At 52.3% G+C, this 26,335-nt stretch overlaps 9 protein-coding genes across 9 annotated transcripts; 4 read left to right on the top strand and 5 right to left on the bottom strand.

Annotated features, from left to right (window-relative positions):
- Window positions 1-267: 267 nt before the first annotated feature.
- On the bottom strand, window positions 268-3,812 carry BD324DRAFT_642702 (hypothetical protein; the record flags this gene model as incomplete). The annotated part of the gene is made up of 5 exons (XM_022017498.1): window positions 268-657; window positions 697-2,558; window positions 2,598-3,216; window positions 3,293-3,661; window positions 3,702-3,812. The coding sequence occupies 5 exons, from the start codon at window positions 3,810-3,812 to the stop codon at window positions 268-270; spliced, it is 3,351 nt and encodes a 1,116-aa protein (XP_021870125.1).
- Window positions 3,813-4,013: 201 nt separating this feature from the next.
- Window positions 4,014-7,118, top strand: BD324DRAFT_656992 (hypothetical protein). Its single transcript, XM_022018853.1, has 3 exons — window positions 4,014-5,246; window positions 5,284-5,427; window positions 5,462-7,118. Exons 1-3 carry the CDS (start codon window positions 4,326-4,328, stop codon window positions 7,043-7,045), a joined length of 2,649 nt encoding a protein of 882 aa, XP_021870124.1. The 5' UTR covers window positions 4,014-4,325; the 3' UTR covers window positions 7,046-7,118.
- A 243-nt stretch (window positions 7,119-7,361) lies between these two features.
- BD324DRAFT_629798 (putative glycerol-3-phosphate O-acyltransferase) lies at window positions 7,362-10,447 on the bottom strand. The gene is made up of 11 exons (XM_022016257.1): window positions 10,213-10,447; window positions 10,058-10,115; window positions 9,851-9,998; window positions 9,753-9,801; window positions 9,309-9,701; window positions 8,349-9,258; window positions 8,207-8,313; window positions 8,126-8,163; window positions 7,958-8,087; window positions 7,779-7,918; window positions 7,362-7,742 (listed from the first exon to the last, which is right to left on the bottom strand). Exons 1-11 carry the CDS (start codon window positions 10,229-10,231, stop codon window positions 7,422-7,424), a joined length of 2,313 nt encoding a protein of 770 aa, XP_021870123.1. The 5' UTR covers window positions 10,232-10,447; the 3' UTR covers window positions 7,362-7,421.
- Window positions 10,448-10,449: 2 nt separating this feature from the next.
- BD324DRAFT_602555 (hypothetical protein) lies at window positions 10,450-14,532 on the bottom strand. Its single transcript, XM_022013948.1, has 9 exons — window positions 14,255-14,532; window positions 13,738-14,212; window positions 13,429-13,695; window positions 12,419-13,378; window positions 11,630-12,362; window positions 11,214-11,592; window positions 10,986-11,174; window positions 10,686-10,946; window positions 10,450-10,638 (listed from the first exon to the last, which is right to left on the bottom strand). The coding sequence occupies exons 1-9, from the start codon at window positions 14,255-14,257 to the stop codon at window positions 10,612-10,614; spliced, it is 3,294 nt and encodes a 1,097-aa protein (XP_021870122.1). The 5' UTR covers window positions 14,258-14,532; the 3' UTR covers window positions 10,450-10,611.
- A 355-nt stretch (window positions 14,533-14,887) lies between these two features.
- On the bottom strand, window positions 14,888-16,502 carry BD324DRAFT_581569 (kinase-like domain-containing protein; the record flags this gene model as incomplete). Its single annotated transcript, XM_022013513.1, has 6 exons — window positions 14,888-14,971; window positions 15,020-15,382; window positions 15,423-15,547; window positions 15,585-15,706; window positions 15,747-15,901; window positions 15,945-16,502. 6 exons carry the CDS (start codon window positions 16,500-16,502, stop codon window positions 14,888-14,890), a joined length of 1,407 nt encoding a protein of 468 aa, XP_021870121.1.
- Window positions 16,503-16,673: 171 nt separating this feature from the next.
- On the top strand, window positions 16,674-20,171 carry BD324DRAFT_629791 (hypothetical protein). The gene is made up of 3 exons (XM_022016256.1): window positions 16,674-17,364; window positions 17,407-18,249; window positions 18,287-20,171. The coding sequence occupies exons 1-3, from the start codon at window positions 17,047-17,049 to the stop codon at window positions 20,081-20,083; spliced, it is 2,958 nt and encodes a 985-aa protein (XP_021870120.1). The 5' UTR covers window positions 16,674-17,046; the 3' UTR covers window positions 20,084-20,171.
- A 2-nt stretch (window positions 20,172-20,173) lies between these two features.
- On the top strand, window positions 20,174-20,814 carry BD324DRAFT_629789 (hypothetical protein). The gene is made up of 3 exons (XM_022016255.1): window positions 20,174-20,430; window positions 20,509-20,606; window positions 20,675-20,814. The coding sequence occupies exons 1-3, from the start codon at window positions 20,337-20,339 to the stop codon at window positions 20,711-20,713; spliced, it is 231 nt and encodes a 76-aa protein (XP_021870119.1). The 5' UTR covers window positions 20,174-20,336; the 3' UTR covers window positions 20,714-20,814.
- BD324DRAFT_629783 (P-loop containing nucleoside triphosphate hydrolase protein) lies at window positions 20,815-24,332 on the bottom strand. The gene is made up of 6 exons (XM_022016254.1): window positions 24,261-24,332; window positions 22,571-24,214; window positions 22,429-22,531; window positions 21,254-22,392; window positions 21,005-21,191; window positions 20,815-20,959 (listed from the first exon to the last, which is right to left on the bottom strand). The coding sequence occupies exons 1-6, from the start codon at window positions 24,300-24,302 to the stop codon at window positions 20,847-20,849; spliced, it is 3,228 nt and encodes a 1,075-aa protein (XP_021870118.1). The 5' UTR covers window positions 24,303-24,332; the 3' UTR covers window positions 20,815-20,846.
- BD324DRAFT_602546 (putative nuclear matrix protein NMP200) lies at window positions 24,333-26,311 on the top strand. The gene is made up of 7 exons (XM_022013947.1): window positions 24,333-24,364; window positions 24,429-24,514; window positions 24,563-24,646; window positions 24,687-24,755; window positions 24,798-25,014; window positions 25,051-25,200; window positions 25,241-26,311. Exons 2-7 carry the CDS (start codon window positions 24,499-24,501, stop codon window positions 26,232-26,234), a joined length of 1,530 nt encoding a protein of 509 aa, XP_021870117.1. The 5' UTR covers window positions 24,333-24,364; window positions 24,429-24,498; the 3' UTR covers window positions 26,235-26,311.
- The last annotated feature ends 24 nt before the right edge of the window (window positions 26,312-26,335 follow it).

The following is a 26,335-nucleotide window of genomic DNA, read 5'->3' as shown; positions in this document are numbered from 1 at the left end:
GAGGTCAGAAAAGATTGTGTTTGAGGTCTGCGCAAGGAGAGCCAATGGGAAGCTTCCGGGCCGGGTGGTATGGGCCATGTCTCTTGGGTCAATCGGCTAACCCCCAAGGGACGGATGCAGTCCCACTGATCTCGCCGATCATTTTCCAGAATTAACGATTGGCAAGTGATGCAAAGATCTGCGTCATTCCCTTCACAGCAGGGATGCCCGCTCATCAGTAATGCGTGAGAATGGATGCGATCTATGCTTCATCGCCCAGCACATTCATCACTTTCTCCTCTTGCCTCCCCCGTTCTCCGCCGCTGCCTCTTGCGCCTTGCGCTTCATCCCCTCTTTTCGCATCTTTTCCTTCCTCTCCGCTCTAAACTTGTCACCTCTCTGGACTTCAATCTTGGCCATTTCTTTGCGGTGCTCTTTCCTCTTCTCTTCCTTCTTGTCAGATCGTCTGGCGACTTTGTCCTTTCTCAAAGCTTGGATCTGTTGCAAGAGAGCTACAGCCTTCTTCTCCTCCGAGTCCAAGACGACTGCTCGGGATTGCATGTACGTCGGCTTGGTCTGCTTTGACAGAGCCTTGGTCTTCGACGCATAGGGCAGGGATGCTTCGAGTTTGCGGGGAACTTTGAGCGGGTTGAATCGGCGCGTGGAGCGTTCGACGGCCTATCGGGTCAGCCAAATGTTTGCCGTGGGACGACTCACCCTATATTTGGAGTTTGCGTCAAGAGGCGTGTCGATCCCCTCGTCACGTCTGATCTGACCGGTCAATCGCATCCCCTTCCAGTTGTCCTTGTCCGCCGACAAGAGCGAAGTGACAGGGTTGTAAAGCTGTTTCGGCTCGATGGCATACCAAGCACGCAGAAAGACAATGTCGCTCATCAGGATCTTGTCTTCAAATGTTGCTCTGTACGCCCCATCAGGTTTCGACAGTGCCTTCTTGATCTGACCACGGATACCAGATACAGTCCGAATATTGGCTCCCTCAAATTTGGCCACTTCGAGAGCAGAGTTGAACATGTCTTTGATAAAGGCGGTGTTTTTGAAAATCTTGTATGGGATACCGGTCAACTTGAGCTTTTTGACGATTTTTGTCGATCGGTCAATGTCCAGGACGACCCCGTTTGCGCTGATCCTGAAGCCCGGATTTTCGCCCGTCAAGTTGTTGAAGGCGCACAAACCAGTGTTCGGGGCAGAGACTGGGCCGTAAAACGTTGCGTAACAGTGCATATGCTCCGGTGTGTACTTGAGCATCCTGTTCCGAATGGAATGATCGTCCAAATGATACACTGGTAAAGATTGAAACCTTCGCCAACCGATGGAGAAGATGAGCGGATCATTCGTCTTGAGGGTGCGCGTGAACCATCGATGTCGTTTGATTCGGATAGTCACGTAGCCAAATCGCTCTTCCGCATTCAATAGGCCCCCAACAATGATAGGGTAGCGAGGATTAAAATGTTCGACCAGTTCGCAAGGGACGTTGTCAATCTCCAAGCGTACATACGCGCCAGCTCGATGTCCTTCGATCAAAGCTCGAGCTTCATTGCTCATGCCCGCGAATTCTTCTTCGTTGAGAGCCCTTTGTCTGGCCATCTCCGCCTTTTGAGCATCGTAAAAGTCGATCTTGTTTTCCTCGTCCGACTCGTCATACTCTGTATCAAACTTGGCTTCGAGCGCCTTCTTTTTCCGCTCCAACGCATCCGCTCGCGCTGTCGCGTGATCCACTTCTTTGCTCGGCTGGACGCCAATATAGGGCACGTCACCATCTTCCCCTTCGGCCCCTTCAAGATCCTCAAAATCACTTCCTTCCTCTTCATATGCATCGCCTTCCGCGTCAACATTGTCCGAAGGACCCGTGATAAACATGGATCGGATCGACTCCAGCATTGCGGGGTCGGTCCACGTCGCCTCAAGAGCGTCAAAATCGTCCTCGACATCAAAATCTTCGTCCGCTTGAGTCGACACTCGGGCCGGAGTCTTGACTTGGAAAAACTCGTCGTCCTCGCGAGCCATACGAGATGACTCGGCATCATCGGCACTGGATCTCGTCTTGCCCGCTGCAATCTCCTCTGGACTGAGATCGGATCCATAAATGAGCGATGCGAGATCGCGTCGTCGTCCTAAACGATCGGCCAACTGTGCCGACGCCTTTTGGGACAGATCAGCCTTCCATTTGGGTGCATCGTCCTCTGAAAGAATCCCATCATCTGGCAGGTCCAAGCGAGGTCCATCTTGTACAAAAGAGGTCACATGGGCGAGATCATTGTCCGAGTCGGAGCCTGCAAAGTCGGCGTCGCCACCTTCCTCCTCGCTTTCATCGTTCATCGGAACTCCCTCCGCACTATAGACCTCCTCGTCGGTGAACTGATCGTCGTCCTCGTCATCGCTCGCGGTGCCCAATATCGGTCCGCCATTTCTTGGCTCCGCTCTCCGCCTCGTCCTCTGCAGCTGCAGCGGTGCTGTCGATGTTCCAAGGAGTCTGATCTCTGAATTCTGAATACCCTCTCCAAACGTCTTGGAGGCGTCTTGTAAGTCCATGACCATTCGTTCGCCTTCCCCTTGCAATGCTGCAAGGCGTCAGCAGCCTGATCGACTCCATCACTCACCATCACTCCCTCGGGTGAAGCTACCTGGGACATTGATGTATACCGCGTCCTTGTCGTACATGACGCCACCGACATCGCTCATCGGAGCGTGGATCAATTTTGCCTTTTCCCCCATCTTTCGGCGTCGTTCACTCTCCAACGTTGGCAGAGGACAGGGATCCGCCAACATCTCCGCCTCTCTCACTTCCAGGTCCCCTGCACCGGGGATATGCACCTTGGCGTTTCTCGCGGGCAGGTTCGGTCCTCTCATGTAACCGTAAAGGGTGATTGTCCGGTCCATCTTGGGGTTTTCTCTGAGCTGTTCCCGCGGTGTGAGGTCCTGCAATCGGTCGACGAGAAGATGTGGATGAGCATTTCGAAAGACGAGCGGTCGGAATTTCATCACGCTGATGAAGCGAGAGAGCAAGTTGATTTCGGTATCAGGGTATCGGCCGTTGAGGACTCCAGAGAGGGAAAAAAGCTTTGCACCTTGGTAAATTTCGGTCCAGAATCGGTGCTTTAAGCGCTTCTTGGTGTCTTTGAGCGTTTGAGCCTTTTTGATCAGATCCAAATGGGTCAAAAGACCAAGCACTTTGGGGAACCCGTGAGATTGCAAGATATTGAGGAATTCGAATGTTTCCTAGGACATCAGTGAATGTTCAAGAGGATGAATTCACCATTTCAAATCCATAACTTCCGTCGATCATCAACAATACTAGGTCGACGACTTTCCCCAGATCAATCATGCTGTTCAGATCGTTTCCACACTCGACAAAGGTGATCCGTCTCGTCTTACCCGAAACCACCGTGATAGGTCCATTGGGTTCTTGCAGATTATGCTTGGTATACCGCCTGACGAGACTGCGCAGAAGAGTCGACTTTCCAACACCTGGAGGTCCGACGATACCGACGATGATAGGTGGAGGGGGTAATCTTCCTTCGTCCATGCCTTTACCCTTCTCAATGGTGACCTTTCGTTCTTCAGGATTACGATTGACGAGCGGGACATGGAGACGTTTTTGATCTTTATCGGCTGTGCGTCGAGCAGCACGCTCTGCAGATCGAAAGGAAGAGGACGTGAAGGCCTGACACGATCAGCAGCGGTCCACTTTGCGTTTCGCCCACCTTGGGATTGAAATTTTTGCCGCCTGTACGGTCGATATCCTTCGCAGCATCCTTCTTCGCGGCCTTGGAGCCTGCCGAAGGCTTATGATGGGCTTTATGAGGTCTTTCCATGATGGAAACCTCTTCAGGCGGGACTGTGTCCACCTGTCAACTGGTAAGATGAATGTATCGTTGCATTCAGACACTGGGTGGACCTAAAATTCCAGCGAAGTGATCGGTGCACGTGACACGACGCGGAAGCAAAAATGTCGCTACCCCGTGTGGTGAACAACTCTCACAGTGCTCGAGAAAGCCCATGCATCTCAACGCGATACCTACTCGGCAGCGCCATGTCTCCAAACTGATGATTCCTTCGACATGCAACGACCCGAAATGCTGCATCATCACCTCACCAGTCCACCCCTAGCTCACCCCTGACCACGTCCTTAACTGATCCCCCCTTTTACCCCCTTTCCTGCCTCTCACACGAAAATATTACTCTGACTCTCCTTGTTGGTTTAGAATCCGCAATCCAGAGCCGAGACGACCACAAACCTCCACTTTCAAGGTCCACCTCCCGAGCCATCCAGTGTCATTGTAGATGGGTGCTCCGGCTCATCTGTATACTCCCCTGGATAGGTCACCATGACCAAATCTAAAACCAACAACGCCTCTGGGATCAAGTTGAAATTCTCACTGGGGTCCCTTTCGTCTGCTCAAGCAGGTCCCTCTAAATCGACCCCAACGCGTACAGAGGCGCCTGGGCCTAATGACGCTGCGAGCTCAAGCAGATCAAGGTCTGGGAAGGGAAGGGCGGTGGCTGGCGAAGAAAAGATGGCAAAGGGGTCACCGACCAAATCACGCCAGATCATCAACCCCGTGGCTAGCGACACGTCAACAGTGGTAGCCGAAAGCGACACTCTAAGAGACAGCACACCTCAGAGGCCACCGAAGCTGAAAAAGCAGAAAGAAAAGATGTCGACAGAGACTGATGATACACGTGGTGAAGCAGGCCTCTCCTCTGGTATCCTTGATGGCCCAAAGACTCCCGCCAATCCATCCACCCCTCTCAGCTCCACATCCACCCCCATGACCTCTGGCTCCCGTGGTTCAACCATTTCTCGTACCGGTCAACATATCTCTCCTCACGGCAAGGTGCTTGGACGTCCGAGAGGCTCCAAGACAAAACCATCCGCACGTACTCCTCTCATTCCCAGCTCGAAGAAGGGCAAGCATGTCTTTCGAAGGCCAAGCGCTATCCCCACGAGATTGCTTTCCTCGACACCCTCCACTCCTCGGCCCCCGCCGCTCTCCCTCCAGCCCACAACCCCCGCTACCCCTTCTACTCCTGTAGATACGGCCGACTCGCCGGTGAAGCTGGAGCCTGACCTCGAGACGGAACCTCTCGCTCAGGCGATGTCTCCTTCAGTTGGTGAAGCGGCCACACCGGGTGAAGATGCTGAGCCTGAGACTCCCTTGGAACCTGCTCCTCGAGTGATCAAAGGGAAAAAACCACTGAAAGAACTGATTCAGCGTATCATGGTCCAGCTTTGGCGGAAAGATGATGTGAGTCTGCGAGACTGAACATCTGCTGACTTTCTAGTACGGCTACTTCTTCGAGCCCGTCGAGGTCGAGTCATTGCCAGATTATCTCGAGACCATTGGCGGTGAGGACAAGATGATGGACCTCGGCACCATGCAGAGCAAAGCCGACAACGGGGACTACACCGACTTTGAACAATTCAACGTGAGCGCTCGTGATATCATCTATTGACTTTCAGGCGGACTTGCAAACACTGGTCACTGCCGCTGTGACCTATAATCCTGAAGGCACAATGGTCCACACCATTGCACAACGGCTACAAGTCACGGGGGAAAAACAGATTGAAAAACTTCGGCCAATGGTCGCTACGCCAGAGGCAACGCCTGCTCGAGGCGGATCAGGTACGCCGTGGTCCGGTCGCGAGGGTACCATGGGACTTGACACGCTCGAGGATCTACCTGCCAACCTCTACATCCCGGAAGAGATGCTGCATTTCCCTCCCAATTCGGTGTACTCACTCGCCGTGGGATGGAACCTCACGGGAGGTCGGCGAGTCTACTCGAAGCGTCAAATACGAGGCCGAGAAAAGTTCATCGGAAAATGGAGACATTGGGACCTGGACGGGACCAGGGATCTTGCCGAGCTGGAAGAACCAGAGGAATTGTTTGGATCCCAAGTGACAACCCTTGGACCGAGGAAAGTGGTCGACTGGAGAGGACTTCGACGGGTAGATTCATGGTGGGAATGCGAGATCGGAGGACCGAACGGAATACCTCCGTATGCTTTTACGCCGTTTCCTCGACCTGCCGTCAAGCCGACTCGGGAACTTGATGCTTTGGAATGGGGTCCGTACCCTGAGACAGATGCTGAGCTGGCATTTGCGTCTGCGCGACAAAACCTCCCGCAATCTGAGCTTCTCCGAGAGACCCTTCGACCTTCAAAACCCAAGGCCAAAACTGGACCCCCGAGTAATTTCTCCAATATCTACGATGACGGCGCCAAGCCGTCGGCCGATTGGCTCAGAGAAATGATCTTTGGTGATGTGACTGGCGAAGCATACGCCAACAGTATCCGGTCTTTCGTTGCTGGCGCCATGAAAGGTGCTGGAACTGTACCCGAAAAGCTGCTCGAACGCCGTCGGATGCCTTTGGATCGTTACGTCCTGGAGCATTTGCACAACGGCATCCTCCAATCTCCCACGGGAAGCCTGGCCAAAGATACTGTGCGGGATCTGAACACGATGGTAGATCATCGCAAGCATGCTCAACCTCTCCTCAAGAAGGAAAGGGATCTGCTGCAGATGTCCAAATCGGCTTACCGTCGACATGCGATGAAGTACCTTGCTCGTCCTGAGAATCCACTCGATCTGGGCAGGATGCTAAAGGTCCCTGCAGACTTTAGCTACATCGGAATAGGTAGTAAAGGAGGTGTGCCTGCGGCACTGAAATGGGTTCAAGGGGAGATTGCTCGATTGGCTTCGGAGGGTAGTGGGGATGAAACGAACGGCAAAAGGAAGCGAATCAAGGACGAGCCGTCCAATGTCAAACGCGCCAAATTTGAATCGTCGAAACTGGATTCGGCGACTTCGTCGCCGTTGAGTGAAGCTCCAGACTCGCCAGTCAAGCGAGAAAGTGAAGGGACAGTGGAATCTCCATCAAGGGAAGAAGCCTTGACAAAGTTGAGACTTGAATTGGTGGCTCTTTGCAAGTACTATCCCTTGTCAGCGTTGAGAAAGATGGATAAGGAGGACGCTACGAGGCTGTTACCGGCCAGCGTGAGACAGCTCATGTCAAAGCCAGACAAGGAGCTGGCGAAGAAGTGATCGCGCGGCGATCAGAGAAGATTTGTAGCATACAGTGTAGTCCTGTACATTCACTACATGCATTTGACATGGCATATATGTGCACTGTGAGTGGACAGTGGACTGTGATCATAAATCCTCTGAGAACCGGATGCGTCTGTCAAAGCTGACGTGGAACGACGGTGGATAAAAGAAAGCGAGGCGATGAAACACCGGACTGGGCGGCGTATCGCGACCTAGCTAGTAAAGCTGAGTGTCGTGAATGTCGCATGAACTCAACAACGATCGTCCGACAGAGATTGCTGGTTACAGACCCCCCTTGCAGAACTGATGTAAGCGCACCATCGATGCATAATGTATGCCCCATCCCAGACACCTGCCCACTCTAATAAGCCCTTCAGTCTGACTTTGACTTGAGTCCCAAAGCATCGCCTCCCTGATCACCATCATTCCCGGCACCAGCCGAATTCTCCGTTTCCCCTTTGCGCCTGAGCCTGACGATCCCTTCGTCATCCTTCGAACTTGGATTGAGATCCGGTTCTAGCTTCTGCTCCCCGAAAGTCGGACTGCTCGGACCATTCGTGCCATTCGGTGGTGACGTGGCCTCATTTTCGTGCAGATTCAGGCTAGCCACGTCGCGGTAAGATCTCCCCGTATGACGCCTTTTACCCCTTGGTGAGCCTGGACCGCTCCGACGAGTGTCGATAATGGCGAGCACCTGAGATCAGCCTTTGATCGACCCGATCCGGCTTACATCATCGTAGTCCACATCTGCCTCTAGCTCTTCGTGGTCAGACTGCGCAGGACTACCAGGAGCAGTTGATGGCTCTGATCGAGGGCCAGGTGTTCTTCCTTCCCAGATGGAGGCCCCAATTGAAGCGCTTCGATTCCAGCCTGGTATCGTGAGCTTGATTCGCCAGCCCGTCGACTCACCAAATATCCTCTCGTCCAGCCACAGGATAGGGTGCGAGAGGACAGACGAGTCTGCAGCTTGAGATTTTCGAGTGAACATGCCTGGCCTTCGGCCAGTCTGAGGTACAGTGGCTGACGGTTTCATCCGGGCCTTGACAGGTCAGTCACGCCGCTCGTCAAGGTGCTCACCTGCTCAAAGTTCTCGTACAGCTTTGGCCCAAACTCGTCTACGACCATGAGCGACTTTCAGACGGTTCATAATCGACTCACCGATAATATCACTGATATCATTCGCCAGACCCTCGCGCATCATTCTCAACCGATCGACTTCACGTTGGTTCCACGGCCACAGACTCAAGAATAGGGGACGAAGGGATCTACACGTCAGCCCTGCACACTGCCCAGCACTCACTTGGCCACGTCCATTCCAGCCTCGCCAAATTTGAGTGCCGAGTAGCCAAGACTCGGCAGGACCCAAAACATGATAATTGGCAAGTATTGCCTCCATTCGGGAGCCCAATTCCATCGATACGCCAGGAACGTTATCAGGAAAGCGTAGGAGATGTACAGAAGGGGGACAACAGCGAGTGAAACCAAGACCTTCCAGGTGGCAAGGACGTCTCGACCTGCAATCTTCACTGTTGACGCTGCAAGGGCCTGCTTTGCCTTTTGATGAGAGATGACTTTGGCGAGGATGAAAACCGGAGCGTGGAGGACTACGCCGGGAAGACTGAGCAGTCCCCACCAGAGGAGGAGACCGGTTCGATAGATGAGCAAGAGAAGGGACTTGATAGATCGATTGGAAGCTCGTTCGACTTGATGATCTGCTATTCCTAGGTCACGGAGTTTTCGATTGTACAAGACCACCCTGTCTCGAAGCTCGATAATCCTTGGTTCGTGTTGGTAGTGGAGATACCCTTCCATGAAGCGTTTGCTGAGTTCGACGACTTGGCCAAGAGTGAGATGCTGACCCGGCACGCGGTACAGCCGCCGAGCAGCCTGGATGACTTGCATCGTATCCCAATCCGGGGCCCGAAGAGTTACCGCTCGCATTCCATCGTGAACTTGCTCTAGCAGTTTTCCACAAGCTGCTCTTTTCTTAGCTCCGCCTTCTCGGAACTCTTCGACGAGCTCCTTGGATACCGATATAGGCTGCCCGAATTCGACTACGGCTCGCGATCGGAATTTGTGAGGATGAAAGTAGGACAACCCCACTGGAACGAGCTTGACATCGAGTCCGGGATTCGCAGCCATGGCTCCGAGGGACATGATGGCGAATCCAGCTTTCAACGGAAGAAAGTCGGTTCGATCATGAGATCCGCCTTGATTGATGGGGTCAATATGCCGATCCCAAACATTTTCAATGACTCACCTTCTGGGAAAATGCCAATGGCTCCTCCCTCATTCAAGCGTTTGAATACTGCACCGTATGTCTCTTCCTGATCGACATATGGTAGGACCTTGTATTGGAGACCCTCTTTGCTCTCGCCTAGGTTCCTGATCTTTCCAGAGGCCTTGACATCTGCACTTCCATCCTTGTTAGGGACGACAAATTCTCCCTTGAGCCGTATCTCGGTATCGGAGATCACCTCTTCCACAGAAGCTGTTGCATATCCTGTAAATTTGGGCAGCATGATCGTACAGCGCGGTTTGACTTCCACGGTAAATTTTGACCCCACTCCCTTGAGAACCGTTAGCGATTCGGATGAGAGGACGATTCGACCTGTTCCTGATTTGGCAGAATCTGCAGCTCGAGCAACGGGTACTACGTGCATGTCAGCGATGCGCGGATCGGATACCCAGGCCTCAGACTCACTACTATCCATGATTCTCGCTACGAAGCCGACAAACTTGCGTTGCATACTCTTGTCTTCATTTCAGCAACGGTCATTCCAAAAACTCAATGGACCTCACCTTGGCAGCCGTCAAGATGGATACTCGACGGTGCGCCTCCTTCCTGACTTCCGAGAACAATAGCAGCGCATCGAGAAATTGGTTCGAGTGAGGTCCACAGATGAATAAGACAGGTCCATCTCTGGGAATATTGAATGCGCCTCTTGGTCTGCGTTGCAAGTCAGCAGAAACAAAAGCGATCTGTAGCACGAGCAGGGGATGACTCGCCTGATCTCACGAAAGAAGATGTTGATGACCATGCGCCAGAAGACTAGGACCAGATCATCTGTGAAGCGTCAGCTGTCATGCGTGTGCAGTGTAACCTCAGCATGGATGCTGCGTGGAAATGGCCAAAAGTGAAGGAGCGGCAAAGGAAAACGCACAGACGAGACCCGCTGCCATGATGAGAGGAGAGTCAATGAAGAGGACGAGCCTTGACTCGCACACTCCCTATCTCACGCTCTCGCTCTCTCAATAACGACCTTTCTAGTCTAGTCGAGTTGTCACAAGAAAAACCAGGTCGTAGTACTGAAGGGTAAGAAGTTGGTCGTAGCGGACCATCCCCAAAATGACGACACGTCTCGATCGCGATGGAAAACGTGGCACACAGTCTCATGCATTTTGGGGCGTTGCGGCATGCATTCATACTTTGACTGTCTGTGTCATGCTATGTCCACCTGTCACTTCTAAAACTCGTGTCTCTCTCGTCTCTCACAGGGACAGCTTTGTCATGTTGTTCGACCGCTACTTTTCACATATACTCTTGACAAGACTGCGTCTCATTACATATTATTGGCCCATGGTGCAACCTGAATCATCAGTACCTCCAATATGCGTGCAGGTAACCCCGACTCACCCATGAGAATCCAGCAAACTCTTGTTGATCCGCCGCACTGAGCTGAGTATGAACCGGCGTCAATGTAGGTTGCTCTCTTGTGAATTCTTGGTCAAAGTTGCTCGTATCGGTGGCGCTGCCAATGGTAGGGAAGTAAGGTGGAGGTATTCGTCGATGATAGACATCTTCAAAGTTGACATCTTTAAAGAACAAGTGTCGTTTGATATCCTCCGCATCGTTCTCTCCAGAGCCTAGTCTGCGCGTGGGATCCCGGGTGAGGAGCTGAGGTTGTCAGTCATGAAGCTCGGAGTGGCTACCCACCCTTTGCAGCAGGGAGACGGCATCTCGCGGCATAGTGATTGGGTACAGGGGCTCATCCTCCAAGATGGCATCAAAGATTTCATCTTCGTCATCGCCCTTGAAAGGCGATTGACCGAGCAACATCTCATACGTCAAGACTCCAAAGGCCCACCAGTCGACAGCTCGGCCATATCGTTGCTCAAGGAGGATCTGACAAAGGTCAGCCATCCTCCTGCCCTGAATGCTCACTTCTGGGGCCATGAACTCTGGTGTCCCACAGAAAGTACTCGTCGTCTTGCCGTACCACATGTCTTCCTTACACAGACCGTAATCTGCCACTTTGATGTGTCCGTCCAAAGTCAAGAGGATATTGTCAAGCTTCAAGTCACGATAGATGATGCCTTTGTAGTGAAGGTATTGAAGCGCCAGTAACACTTCACAGGCATAGAACTTGGCTTGTCGAAGAGTGAATTGTTTCTTTTGAATGTGAAGCATGAGATCTCCTCCAGAGATGTACTCCATGACAAAATAGACACGGGTCTCAGTCTGAAAACACGAGTGAAGTCCAAGCAAGAATGGATGACGTTCTTGCGCGGCGGTCAAGTAGACTCGCTTTTCGGATTGAGTGCTGAATCTTCAGCACGGGGGACATGAATTCCGCTCACCTCTCAATTTCATCATTCTCAATGATAAATTCCTTCTTCAGGACCTTGATAGCGTAGAGATTGCTCGATTGCTTCTCCTCCGCAAGCATGACTTTCCCAAAGTTTCCTTTTCCAAGGACGGCGAGGAAATTGAAATCATCCAAACCAACCCTGCGTTGTCTGACGTTCTGTTGTGGCGGTGGTCGCTGAGCAGGAGGCTGAGTTGGAGGACGAACAGGGGCCTGTGGCGTTGGCGCAACCGCGACCGGTTCTGGGCCTTGACTCGATGCAGACCCGGGTCCTGGTGAAGGACGTTTGACAGGCGGGACCACGGGTGGGATCTGATAGCCATCAGGCCTGTCTCTCGCGTCCCAGCTCGGCCGACTCTGGTGCCCCTGTACAGGCCGACCAGGCGGTCCAGGTGGACCTTGACGCGGATCATATCCTCCAGGTGGCACGGAAGGTGCCTGACTTCCAGGTTGTAAGCCCTCTGGGTATCCCATAGGGCGCTGTGGTTGGACCGAGGGCGGCTGAGTGACCTGCTGTGGCTGTGGTGGTGGTTGCTGCGGGCGTTCGGGCGCGGCAGGATATTGAGGCAAAGTCGAGACGGACGACGATGCCGAAATAGGTTTTCTCGTCTGAGTCGTCTTGATGTCCCTCAAGTTCTTTAGGAGGATGTTGGCCATCTCCATGGTCATGCCGCAGAAATCGGGTACATAGTGAGAGCAAGTCTGATGGCAAGTGATGCCACATTCTGTGAATGGGATCAGCACATGGATACTCTTGACCATCGAAGAAAGAACAAGTCACCTGAGCACCTGACCGAATTTTTCCTACCGAACGGTAACATGTAACCACAGTGGCAACACCAATTTGCCGACATATTGGTGTAGGGTGCAAATCGATGCGGGATCCGATGATTGATTTTCTCCTCGTCTCCGTCTCCATCTGCGTTGGCCCGCCCAATACACTTGGTGACGACTTTGGGATAACATTTCTTGTGACAGGCATATCGGCAATCCTCGCATTGGTATCCTTCTCCCGTGAGGAGGAATTCCTGACATAGGGCACACATGATCGGTTGGTAGAATTGTCGTTGGACGAACTGATGACCGTTCATTTCAAAGACATCGCCCTTCCGTTTCCTAACGGCTCCTTGTCGGCCGATACCGTCGTAAGGACGCCGTTGTCCAGCCACAGTGTCCTTCACAAAGTCCAGGCGCATAGAGATGGCACCGGCCGGTTCAACTGACCACCATCCATCGATTCCTTCGCCTCCTGGTGGAACTGTTGCTGGATGAGGGCCACGCAATGTCCCGGCACTGTGCAAAGTAGATGTTTCCGGTGCACTCTGCTGTCTGGGACCCATACGCGCAGCTTTGTCCGCTGTAACCCATCCGGCACCTTGACTTTCCATATCGACCTTTTGACGACGCAGGCCTTCCATCAGATCACTTACTCTCAACCACATGATACCGATGGGTGCAGAATCTCCGGGGGCGATCGTGTCGTAGATGGTAATTTCCACCTCGTTGGCCCTCTCCACATCAATGTCAAAGGTCTCGAGCCATTTGTCGTTTCGTGATGGATGGGAGACTGCGCGTTCGTTTCCTTCAATCTTGATGGCGACCGTGGTCTCTGTATATGATTTCGACAGTTTGCGAGAGGGAGCACGGTGATTAAGGTCTCGAGCAGCACGTAAGGAGATGACGAGTTTACCCTGGATGGGTTTTCGCAAGGCTTCTTTGCGCTTGCCATCAGGCATGAGATCTGTGGGGGAAAGTAAGTTCAATGACAGGCTCAAATTCAGCTTTCCTCACCTTCGTCATCTTCCACTGCACCGCCGAACCTGGCCAGGTTCTCATAGTACTTCTTTGACTTTCTCAACAGCTGTATTTTCGCGTCACTCTCGACCTTCTTTGCATCTGTTTCTCCACGTAATCGCTTGTCTCCATCGGCTCTGTATGCCTGAGCCATTTTCTCGATACCAAGTTTGTACTGCTCCTCGACCTGTAATTTGAACTGCAATTGATTAAGCATCCGAGTGATCTTGGGTCCAGTCAGAGGCGCATCATAACGTAGCAGGTCTGCACACCCGTCAGCCTTCAGGCTTCCAGCGCTCAACTCACCTAGGTTTGTATAATTTTTCGCTGGCTTGGGTCCTTCAGCGGCCCCTGTTCCATCCGGTGCAGCACCCGGTGGAGGAGGTAACGGTCTATCTAAATCGCCTCTCCTACTCGGACTTGGACTGGCCATCTGGCTACCAGTCCCCTGTTGACCTTTCAAAGGCGTCATCATACCTGGAGAATAGCCTGAACCAGGTGTGTTTTGAGAACTGCTACTTGGATCCCGCATCGGTGAACCACTTGCTCCTCCAGCTGCAGAAGCCAATTGAAGCTGAGCCAACTGATCTTCGAGGAATTTGATGGATGCTTGAGCGGATCGCACCTCGTTCTGAGCCTGTTGGATTACAGCTTCATTTCTGGATGAAGCTTCAACAGCCCTCATAACGGCTTTTGCTCCTTCCAGATTACGTCGTTCTGATTGAATCGTAGAGAGGAGAGTGTTGATCTTGGGATCATTGCTGGGTGGTGGTGGAGGTGGCTGTGACGAGGTCAGTGGGAATCCGCAATGATCAAAACTCACCATTTTGTCGTCAGACCATGCATGAACAACGTTCCAAAGGAATGAATAGTTGGTGTCTCGCGCCAAGTGCTGCGCGGCGTACTGATGTCAGAGGTGTAAACCACCCCCAACGAGTGGACCGGGTCGACGTGCGCCTGCCAATGAGTCGTCGATTTGCACGATCAAGTCCAATGACTAATCGCCTCTGTCTCTCCCTCTCTCGAGTCTCGATTCCGATGCTTGATGCTGGTTGAACGATGCAAAAGAGGTCGATTTACCGTCGCTGCGGTTAATGTGGGAGGAGGAACGGTGATTATTCACATTTCCTCCTTCTCCCTCTCACTCGCGCGTGTCGAATCACTGCGCCACTAAACCCGGAATTTTTTTTGCTGGTGCTGCTGGTGCTGCTGCACAGCTAGATCAATACATAGAACAAGCATGACAATGATCATGCATGTAGTAGCTGCGTCTCTCTTGAACGGGACAGAGGAAATAGAGAAAAGATGGCAAGGCCATGAAGGTGGAACAGAGGGGACCTTGTCCCGGGTTTTACATATGCACATGATTGAGCCGAAGAAGGAAGGGGGAGGGGAGGGATACAGTGATTAAGTGTGGACATGATCGAATTCAAATCGTTATACAGTCATTTGCTCGTCAATCGTCAGATGGTGCGACTTGTCTTGTCCAAGCCTTGAGTTGATCTTTTGTGACTTGGCTATCGACGATCCATTTGGATTTCTGAAAGCATTTCGTCAGTCACTTAGAACACTCCTCACCCGGACCTACCAATAATTCCTGTGGACTCTGTCTGATAGACGGATCCTTGTCCAGGCAACCGCGCACAAATTCGACAGCCTCGGATGGGAAGTCTCTCCTGGAGGTGCCGAGCTTTGGAGCAGGCTCATTGACAATGTGTTGCAGCAGATCCAGGATGCTCATGGCTCTTGCACCGCCTCTCGGGTTGCCAGGTTTGTTGGACAGGGTGGGGCGTTGAGTCGATGCAGAGAGCGTCGGATCAGGGTCGAAATCCAATGCCTCGTCCGCCGAGTCCGAAAATGGAAACCGTCCATGGGCAAGCTCAATGAGTGAAATACCTAACGACCAGACGTCGGACTTGATTGTATATGGCGCTCCCTGGATTCGCTCGGGCTGCATCGCACTAAGTACGGTGATGAAGTTCTCTACTCACGCTCATGTAAGTTGATGTGCCCACAAAAGTGTTGGCGATGGAATTGATGAGCTCTCCAGAGACCCCAAAGTCACATATCTTAATGTCACCAGCGGTATTGGCGAGAATGTTGGACGGTTTGATGTCTGACGGTCAGCATTGGTCACGATCACATGGCTCTACCTCGATGTATGATGCGATGGACGTCATATAGATACATGAGACCTCTCAGCACAGCCTCGGCGACTTTGCCAACCATGTCGATAGGCACCGGACCAGTGTTCCTGTAAATGTGATCCAAGGACCTGTACCACCGTTAGTCCCAACCGGTACTCGTATTCTCACGTCGCGTCCATATACTCCATGACGATCCCGACATGAACGTCGACGGGGAAGCATCCATAGTACCCGACGATGTACGGTGATGAGCAGTCATTCATGATCTGCAATTCACGCAGAATCTGTTTCCGGACGGACGGCTTTGCGTCGACCAGAATAAGCTTGGACCGGTCAGCATGGGCCCGTAAGTTGGTGAGCGCTCACCTTTCGCGCCATTATACATTTACGTTTCTTGTTCCATACTTTCGTGACTGTTCCTCCATTTCCGGCACCTAGATCCTGCATGATATCGAGATCCTCATCCTTGACCAGATCATCTCCATTCTTGTCCTTTGTACGCTTTGCCTTTGAGCTCGAGCTCTTTTTTGATCTACTAGAGGATGAACTATCGCTTTGGGCCAAGTGGGTAGGTGTGGTCGGAGCCGTCGGTGAGGAGGATTCTGGAGAGTCAAGGGATGAAGATGATTTCGATGATAATTGCAATCGTTCAATGTCTTGGCGTAAACGATCGGTCTCGGATACCCAGCCTATACTCCCTTTCTTCCCCGTGAGCGCTGGTGATCCATCTGTAGGCGGAGATGGAGCTGGTCGTATAGATCGAGTAATGCTAAGCCCTTCAGGCTTCTTACGAGATACAGATGATTGTTTGAGTGATGGAAATGAGCTCGAAGGCGTCGATGAACCAGGTCGAGACAATGGAGGTATGGAAGTCGGTGTCGCGCGAGGACGTGCAGTGGACAGTGGGTTGTCAGGGTCTCCCATGACGCTACTCTACGCGGGAAGCGCGATATAGTATGGTCAGCTAAGCCGAGATCAGTCGCTGCGCGCGCCAGTATGCCGTGCGTGTTTGATCCACCTGTCGCGAGCTTGAGCTCAACAAGAGCGAAGGAAAGACCACCATGGAGCCTTTTCGGACCTGAACTAAGGGAGACCTGACGTAAGAATCCCCACGTGGCAGTTCGGCAAAAATCCAAAAAGAATGGGACGTCACCTCGCGACAGCGACGCGAATGGCCTCGATAATATTACTCCTTAACTTTTTTGGGCTATAGAGTTGGGAAGAGGCGGCTCAGTGGGTCAAGAAGACGGCTTAGCTGGAATCAACAGCTCACACGAGAGCAGCGTCAGACCAAGTGTGGCCCCGCCAAGGCCCATCACTGTTGTCGGGTACACACAATCCCTTTTACCGCCCTTGAAGACTTTGCCGGATTAAGCAACATCAACAAATTTCCTTGCAATGTTCGTCAACTTGCCCTGAGTGGACGTTCGTTGTGCAAGCCGTCGGATAAAGCATATAACGCACAGTCATGGCGCTGGACCGACCTAGGAGTCCGACGAGACCGGAGCTTAATCTCGAGACCTACTCCCGCCGTCGTCTCTCAGGCGCTGGTTTCCCAACAGCTAGGGTTGGCCTTGGAAGTCCTCAACTTGCCGGAGGTACATGGAGTGGAAGGCGTGTCCGAGGGCTCTCAAGTGGTACAGAGAGTGATGGTCTGCCGTCAAGTGGGACTTCTAGCGATAGACGGAAAAGTGTCGTTAGCGAGGTCTCTGGTCTTCCATCACCACCGGGCACCAACAGTGACATTGCATTGCCCAACCTCGGTGAACCTTCCTTGATGATGGAGGTGAGCAGAGTTCCATTACGAGGATAAGCTGACGGCCCTCAGTCTCCACCCGTCGACCTCACTTCGCCGAGACCACCTCTTCGTCCACTTCGACCGCTGCCTCCTTCCATCTTTGGCCGATCCGTCTCATCAGGATCTCGCTCGTCCCTCGGCGGCGACGATCTGGGCGCTTCTAGTCGGACGATCAGACCCATAGGTGCGCTGTCTCGATCGGTCTCATCCTCCTCCAGTCTCTCCCCGCTCAGTCCAAAACGCGACTTGCCGATTGTGAATGATGGTTCGGATGATCTGGTGGATCTCCGAAGCAGCCGTGGGGAAAGTCCGTATGAGACTCGATCTCAGCGGACCATTTCAGCCGGTGCTGTGCGATCTCCCCAGCAGCAATCTGTCACTCCACGCTCACGTCATCGCTACTCGCCCTCCGCTCCCTTACCTCGCTCACCAGAGGAGAATCCACATTCTCCCCAAAAATCATTCGACGCCTCTCTCCTTGTGGAGGATGAAGAAGACGACCGCCGTCCACGTTTGACTCGCAGAGAGAGCAGCGGAATCGACCTAGATGCAAAAATTCGAGAGGCAGAGGAGAGGATTCGACAATCAGCCGATAGAGCGCAGAGACCGAGGACGTCGCCTGAACGGAAGGAGAGTCCATCCCACAAGACATTACGACGACACGATTCATACACTCGAGTCAACAATCTGATGGTACATGCAGAATCTGATACGATGAGAAGGAGTCTGACGGCGACTGGGACGGTCAAGCGAAGTCCCGGCTTTGACGAATTGAGAGATTTCAGTTCCATTAACGAGAAGGATCGGAGTGGAGGAAGTGCTGGCAGTACGAAACGAAAGCCTCTGCCAGCATCCTTTCGAGAGGCGGGCATGGTGAGTATTGAATGGGGGACCAAACGCTGACTCTCAGTTCACTCCCTCGCCGTCGGTCAAATCGCGCGACAAACCTACACCTCCGCATCAAGACACGTCGCCGACACATTCGATGAGATCTCTTCCACCCTCAAATCGATTCAGTACCACCTCCCGGATCGAGCAGTCGCCTCGTGATAATAATCTGCGTCCATCACGAGAAGGTCGTGCTTGGCCTGACGCAATCCCTCGAGCCCAAAACGTTCGAGCATCCACCCCGAATAGTCTTGACCGTCGGACGCGGACCGAGAGTCTCCGTGCTCGAATGTCACGGCTGACCCTCTCGCCTTCCGATTCAGTCTCTGCGATTGGCGCTAAATCAGACTATCATTCTTCCTCCAAAGATCCACTGGATGTCCTGAGGCGGATCGAAGAGCAGCGACATCAGCACAAGCAATCTTGGGATCTCGAGCGATCAACGTCTGTTCTCGCTCAAAGGCCAAGTTCAGGCTCCGCTAGCCCTCAGCCACCTCGTTCAACTACATCCATGAGCTCGCTACGGAGTTCGAGGCGACTGGAAGACTCTCCGTCGGCGCTTCGAACGTCTGTCAGGCAGAGAAGTCACATTGACTTGCATCCTCGCTCCAAGCAGAGCTCCACCTCGCTTGGAGGTCACTCCAATACCAGCTTGGATATCCATACCGCATCGACGGATCACGGTCGACTGTTGTTCGAAGCATGCCGTGCCCTGGATCTCAAGATCCCTGCGGACAATCACCCTGCTCTTGCAGATCTGCTGAAATCATTTGCCAGCGCTTCGAAATCTGCTGAGCATGTCAACTCTGGCATCCGTACAGCCGTTGACGTTGGCGATCGGCTACTGGTTGATGCGGATTCAGAACGGTTACACGAGATGTTATTGGTGCTCCGAGAAGCTGGACGAGCTTCAGATAGCCACATTCGTGATCTGACACGGATCATGTTGGATCTGCCTCGAATCCTACGAGAACCTCACATGTCGGATTCAGCATTGCCTAGTCCTCGACAAACCACCCATCTGGGTTCGTTCCGCCATCAGCGACCTGTTCCCGAATCGCCAGTCAGGCGGAATGGAGACCTCCCTCGAGCATCGACATCGGCCTCATTCTACACTCCTCCTCCATCTAGACGCCCTCGTGAATCCTTGCCGCCAACGTTTGTCTCCAGCCCGATGACCCATCGAGGTGGATCAGCTTTGGTCCCACGTTCAAAGAGCAGCCTTGGATCGCCCCGGCCCGAGTTGAACGACATTGAAGCGTCTCCACCTCTACCGCTTAACGCCGTCAAAGTCGCCACGCCTCTTTCACCAGCTCGACGAGACATTCTTCGTAAGCGGACATCGGGGACGTCGGCGCATACCGTCAGAGCTGGAAACACATTCTTTCCTCCTGACAACCGTGGAAAGGCCACGACAGCAGTGAGCGCTGTGACTGCTGGCCATCGGTCACCTAGTATGTCTCGATTCAGCAAGTCAAGTGAATGGGAACAAGGTAACACGAGAGGCATGTCGATGGATCCAAAGCAAGGAGGAGGTGGCGGTGGAGGTGGACCCCAGAGTCCTATGAGCAGATTAAGCAGCTATCATACGGCTGATGCGGGATTCGACGCGTCTTCGACTGCTTCTTCATCGTACGAAACGTCTGCGGTGTCGTTGCTCGAACAACGGCTAGCCGATGCACAGAGGGTCAGAGAGGAAGGAGGCGGAGCCGAATTGGCCAGGAGGGCGACGATCGGGATAGGGTCAGAAAGAAAGAAGGAACGGACGCAGAGCGTTAGTGAGAGATTTCGAGCGACACAGAGGCGAGGTAAGGATTAGCATGCTCGAATATAGGAGCGAGGCTTCATGGGATCGAATCGTATAAATAAGATGAACACTGGGTGCATGAAGAGCTGGTAATTGGACCCCAATCTTTTTACAAGACGTCATCTGGACGCTAATAATTTGCCAAGCGAACGCCATCATTTTTCAAAACGAGCGAGCTATATTCAACTCTTGCCACACGCCCCACACCTTCATCTTTGAGATCTCTACTTGATCCCATATCGCCAGCTCATAACCAAAAGGAACCATGAACACTCAACCTCAAGTCGGAGGCGCGGGTCCAGCGCCCACTCAAAGCACAGCTGGAACAGCCCCTGGAGGAGGACAACAGGATGCTCTAGGTCAGTGATAGACCTGTCGGGTGCTTCGCCACCCTCAAACCGACGACCACGCTGAAAAGGCTTGTTTTTTGAATGCAGATAAAGGGATCGACTCGATTCTCAATAAGTCAGGTCATGGACAGAGTAGGCAGACGACGGAAAAGATCTCGGACGGCGTGAGAAGCTTGTTTAAAAAGGTACGTGTGTGTCCGACAAGGCTCGCCATCGCACGTTGCGTCCAGCATTGACCGACCCACCTTATCAGGCGACTGGCAAAGATATACCGATCAAGGATAAGCAGTAGGGGGCGAGATCTTGACAATGTTGTCTGACCGAATGGGATCACTGTTCAAGTACTGAAGCTAGAATCCCTTGAACGCAATGCAATTGTGATTTTGTGGCTGATAGTACAATCTTCTGACAAGAAAGCCTCCTGCTTATATCAACACTGGCCCAACCTTGGGCATCTCCCTCTCTTTCGGCATCTTGACCTTGCTCGAACTGCCCATCATGGCGTCAATCTCATTCTTCTGGAAGTAATGAGGTGCCACTGGGACCAGTCAGCGGAATTCAGAGCAGACATGCCATGACTCACGTTCAGACAACCAAGACCCTTCAATTGGCATACACTGTCGCATGTATTCTTTGGACGTGAGGACCAATTCGTAATAGAGAATGAATCGAGGCGGCGGCTGCATCCCAATAAGACCAGATGACGGATGGATGTACACAGTGTGATTGTTTTTGGTCGTACGATATCCACCACCTTTATCGATACGCGCCTGAGTGAGGGAGCAACAAGGTCAGTGGAGCGATACGTCGGAATTGACACTAATGGACTTACAGTATTGTAAAAGTACCCTGCTGTCATGGCCTTCTGAACTGGAACGACGTCATTCGGCAGAGTCTCCACTACCACTTCTACTCGCTCGCAGAGAGCCGCAAGTTGATCACGAATATCTCTCACTCGCGTGAGCGACTTGTACTGGACGTAGTTCTCGTAGCACCAGGTCTGGGTGTATCCCGCTTCTGCCCATTGTTCGAAAATGTTCAGGAGGGTGAAATGATCTCCACCAGGTTTGATGAATGTCTTATGGGCTTGATCGGCATGTACACGCTTATCCTTTGGTCGAAACAGGAGGGAGCCAGATTCTTGAAGCATAGAAATGATGGTCAGGACCTCGTGCGTACACTTGAAGTTTTCAGAATTGATGATTGCTTTACTGAGCATTGGGTCGACTGGAAATTCGGCCATTCGTCGTCCGAGTCGCGTCAACTCCCCTTTGTGATTGATGGCTCCTAGGGCGTACAGCAGTTCGAAACTCCGGATGATGGTCTCCGTCGGTGGCTTGTCGAGAAAATCAAAGTTTAATACATCGTTGATCCCCAGGGATTTGAGCATGAGCACGACCATCCCCAAGTTGGTTCGTTGGATCTCCGGTATGGTATCTGACAAGAGCTCATTCTCAAACGCCCATTTGGTGTACAATCTGAAGGCTTTGCCTGGACCTACACGCCCGGCTCGACCGGCTCGTTGTTGAGCAGACGCTCGAGAGATGGGCTCCACCACAAGCGAGGACATGCCTGTTTTCGGGTTGTAGTTGTTTTGCTTGACGAATCCAGGATCGATGACATAAACCACGCCGTCGATGGTGATGGACGTTTCGGCAATGTTCGTGGCGAGAACGACTTTTCGTGCCCCTTCAGGCGTCGGCTCAAAAATCTTGGCTTGCATCTCGCTCGGCAGATTGGCATAGATGGGGGCAACGATGAGTTCCGGTACCCTATCGCCCAGAGCGTACATTGTCTCCTTGAGATTCTCTTCAGTCGCTTCGATTTCATCTTGTCCAGTGAGGAACAGCAAAATGTCACCCTTGGGCTGGGTCGTGTGGATTTGTAAGATCGTAGTTACTGCCGCATGGATATAATTGGCTTCTGGCTGTTGCGTGTAGAACATATCGACGGGGAACCTTCGACCGGGTACTAGAAATTGAGCGACGTTCGACCTCTGATACTTACCATCAAAGATCGGTGCATCGTCAAAGAACGCAGCAAATTTTTGAGCGTTGAGTGTGGCGGACGAGATAAGGAGGCGTAATTCGGGTCGCGACCGAGCAATATCCTGGCCGTCAGCAATGACAAACAGCTTGTCGGAACTCACCTTGACCAGTCCGAACAATATATCCGTGCTCAGCGTCCGCTCGTGGGCCTCGTCAATGATCAAAGCTGAGTAAGTCGACAGGATAGGATCTGTCAAGAATTCTCGCAGCAGCATACCATCCGTCATGTACTTGAGGACTGTTTTGTCGCTAGTCATGTCCTCGAATCGAATCGAATATCCAACTTCTTGCCCCAATCGACATCCTACCTCCTCGGCCACACGAGCAGCAACGGACATGGCGGCCACACGACGAGGCTGTGTGCAACCGACTTTCATACCATTCTTCGTATATCCAGCTTCGTGAAGATACTGAGGGAGTTGGGTCGTCTTCCCAGATCCAGTTTCGGCCACTACGACTAAAACTTGATGCTCCGCGATGGCTTTCAGGAGTTCGTCTCGAAACTCGTAAATGGGTAAAGACTTTCGAGTCTCTTCAATGCTCGTCGCCTTTTTCTCCGCCTCCGCAATCTGATCCATTAATGCTTGAGCTTCGGCCGTCAACGTTCCAGCCATTTTGCCTTCTTGCAGGAATTTGATCCCTTGCGACTCGTCAAAGACATAATCGTAGGCATCCTCGATGATTTCCTTGTCCATCGCGCCAGTCCGCAGATCCGTTTTGTACCTCTGCGAATCTTCCCACTGGTCGACGTCTGTGACGAACTCCCCAGAGGCCATTTTCGTCTCCTCGTATCTCGCATAAAGGGCATTTTTCCGTTTCTTCGCGTCAATCTTGCCTTGTTCCGTAATGTAATCCTCGGGCATCATATACCCATCCAGTCCATCGTCAATCTTTTGTCGAGCTTCCATGATTCTGATGAGCTCCTTCTTCTGCTCAAAAGCAGCAAGCTCTCTCTTTGACATTTTCTGATTCCTGAAGAGAATCTTTTCATCCTCAATCTCCAGCTTGAGGAGGTCCAGTTGTTGTAGCTCTCGCTTGTTCAAGTATTCCTGTCTGGATCTCAATCTCAGATCGTCCATCACGGCTTGACGCGCTTCAGCATCGTCCGCCAAAGCCGCTCTTTTGTCGGCTTCGAGTCCACCTTGAGAACGAGAGGAACGATCCGTCACGATACCTCGTGTCCGATCTTGTTCTCGATTTCTCATACGTTCTGCAAAGGCATCTCTTTCTGCCAAGTCCTCCAATCTCTCCCTCTCCAGACGTTCCTCCTCTGTTTCTTCAGGTCCTGTCGGTTCGTCCGCCGGCGGAGAATTTATCCTGACCCTCTTGACTTCGGGTTCATCCTCTTCCTCTTCTATCGGATCATCTTGCCAATTATCGTCTGTCTCTCTTTTCCGCTCCCTTCTCCCAGGTCGAACGACATCCTCCTTCTCTCTCTCCTTCCCTTTTCCATTCTCCTTGTTCTTGCCATTCGACTTTTCCCTCTTCTTCTTGCCACTCGTGCTGCTTTCCGCTTCGTCCTGAAGGAGAGCATACCGACTGGTCACCTGAGCAGCTGGTTTCGGCGCCTTTGGCTTGGACTTTCGAGGGACCAGTGAATGCACTTGCTGAGCAAAGGACTGAGTGTCAGGACTCTCCGCCATACCCGTGGACAACAGGGCATGATAGAGATCTCCAGGAGATTTAGACGACATGGCGAGAGACTGGACATAATCGACCGTCGCGCCGTCCGAGGATCCGAGAATCTGTCACAGTCAGCAAACGCACGCTTCCATGAAATCATGAGCTCACCCTGACCACATTGTCGCTGATAAACGTCTTGAGGTCAGACATGATCTCCTAGTGTACAAAGTATAGGTTCTGGGCGGCGAGCATGGCTCTCAGAATTACAGCTTGTGAGTAACAGTCAGTGAGCATGACGTGGGAACACAGAAATGATTCTGAACTTGAATTGATAAGCGTCTCCCTCTGCCCATTTTTCACTCAACGCATAAATCTGTAGAGCCATTGGTATACATCCTCGTCCATCATGTTCTTCTGTGCCAGTGAGTAGCTCTGATGTACTGTGTCCCCAGCCACTGATCCTTCTACAGTCTCTGGCTCGCCTCCGACCGTTCCAGTGGTCTCAAAGACCTCCGGAACCGTGTACGAAAAGGCTCTCATTGAGCGGTACATTGGTGAATTGATTCTGACAACGCCAGAGCTGACGACGTGTAGACGAGAATGGAACTGATCCAATTTCTGGAGAGGCTCTGACGAGAGAGGATTTGATCGATGTGAAAGCCAGTGAGTGTTTTCGCGGCTCGAATGATTCTGATATAACCCTAGAACCGTCCACTCTTCCACCCCGCCCTGCCAACCAAACGTCCATTCCTGCCCTTCTGACTGCTCTTCAATCTGAATACGATGGGATCATGCTCGAGTCATTGGAGATCAAAAAGTCTTACCAGAGCTCCAGACAAGAGCTGGCAAACGCTTTATACAGGGAAGATGCAGCTACACGAGTCATTGCGAGATTGATGAAGGAGAGAGATGAGGCGAGGGAGTGAGTAGGCAGTGAAGGCATCGGCTGACAAGGCAGAGCTTTGACTTCTCTGCAAAAGACGATGGGCTTCGCCCCTTCACAGCCTGCTGCTGCCGAGGCTAGCGAGGATGTCGAGATGCCTGCTGAGAGGGCTGAGGGGGCTCTGCCTTCTGAAGTTGAGTCCAAGATCATGGAGACGAATCAAGCGTGAGTCTTAGAGGATCCGATCGTCACTGAACTCTTCCAGCCTCTCTTCAGTCCGAAAGAAGCGCAAGGCTCCTGCCGGTTACGCTACCCCTGACCAGGTCAAATCTTACGCTCAAATCAATCACGTCCCTTCTCTCCACGCTACCAAGCCACCAGGTATCTCCGCGCTGGACGTTGCATCGAACGGGAAGACCATCTTGACTGGAGGAGCGGACAAGGTCGTTCAAGTATTTGATTTGGAGGAGTCAAAAGTCGTAGGAACGCTCAAAGGACACACCAAACCTATCACTCACGTCGCTTTCCGTGAAGACCCTAACGGTCTGCTCGCGCTTTCAGCAAGTGCAGACAAGCATGTACGAGTATGGGGAGAAGACGGTGGCAAGTGGGGCTCCAAAGCCAATCTTGGCGGTTTCAAAGGAGATGTCACTGGTCTCGCTGTTCACCCATCCGGAGCCTACGTCGCAGCATCCTCTACGGACTCCACTTGGCAGCTTTTCGATTTGGAGACTGCTCAATCTGTCATGACGTACTCTGCTGTTCCTGGTATCGATGGGTCATTCTCTTACGCTTCATTCCAAGTTCATCCCGACGGCGTTCTCCATGCTGGAGGTACCAAGGAAGGAACTGTGCGAGTCTGGGACGCTCGTCAATCATCTTCACTGGCCGCGACATTGGAATCACATCCCTCTGATCTCACTACCTTGTCATTCTCCGAGAACGGTTACTATCTCGCCACTGGATCCAGTGCCGATCCTACCATCAACATCTTTGACCTTCGAAAACTGAGCATTTTGTCCAGCTGGAAATTGCCGGCGGAGAATCAAGTGTCTGAAGTCAGGTTCGACAAGTCTGCTCAGTTCCTCTCGGTGGCAGGCACAGATCTCAGAGTGTACGCCAACAAGACTTGGGACGAGCTGCTCAAGTTTGAGGAGAATGCTGGTCTGCTTACCGGCGCGAGATTTGTCAAACTTGGTTCAGAGATTGTTACTAGTGGCATGGACAGGACAGTCCGAGTCTTGGGTACACAGCCATAGAGCCGTACGAGAATGTTTGTATGTGTGAACGAGAGAGCGAGAACGAGAGAGCGAGAACGAGAGAGCGAGAGAGAGAGAGAGACATTCCAAAACATATGCAG

Source organism: Kockovaella imperatae (genome assembly GCF_002102565.1).
Source record: "Kockovaella imperatae strain NRRL Y-17943 chromosome Unknown BD324scaffold_9, whole genome shotgun sequence".
NCBI lineage: Eukaryota > Fungi > Basidiomycota > Tremellomycetes > Tremellales > Cuniculitremaceae > Kockovaella > Kockovaella imperatae.
This window is presented reverse-complemented; position numbering and strand designations above follow the sequence as displayed.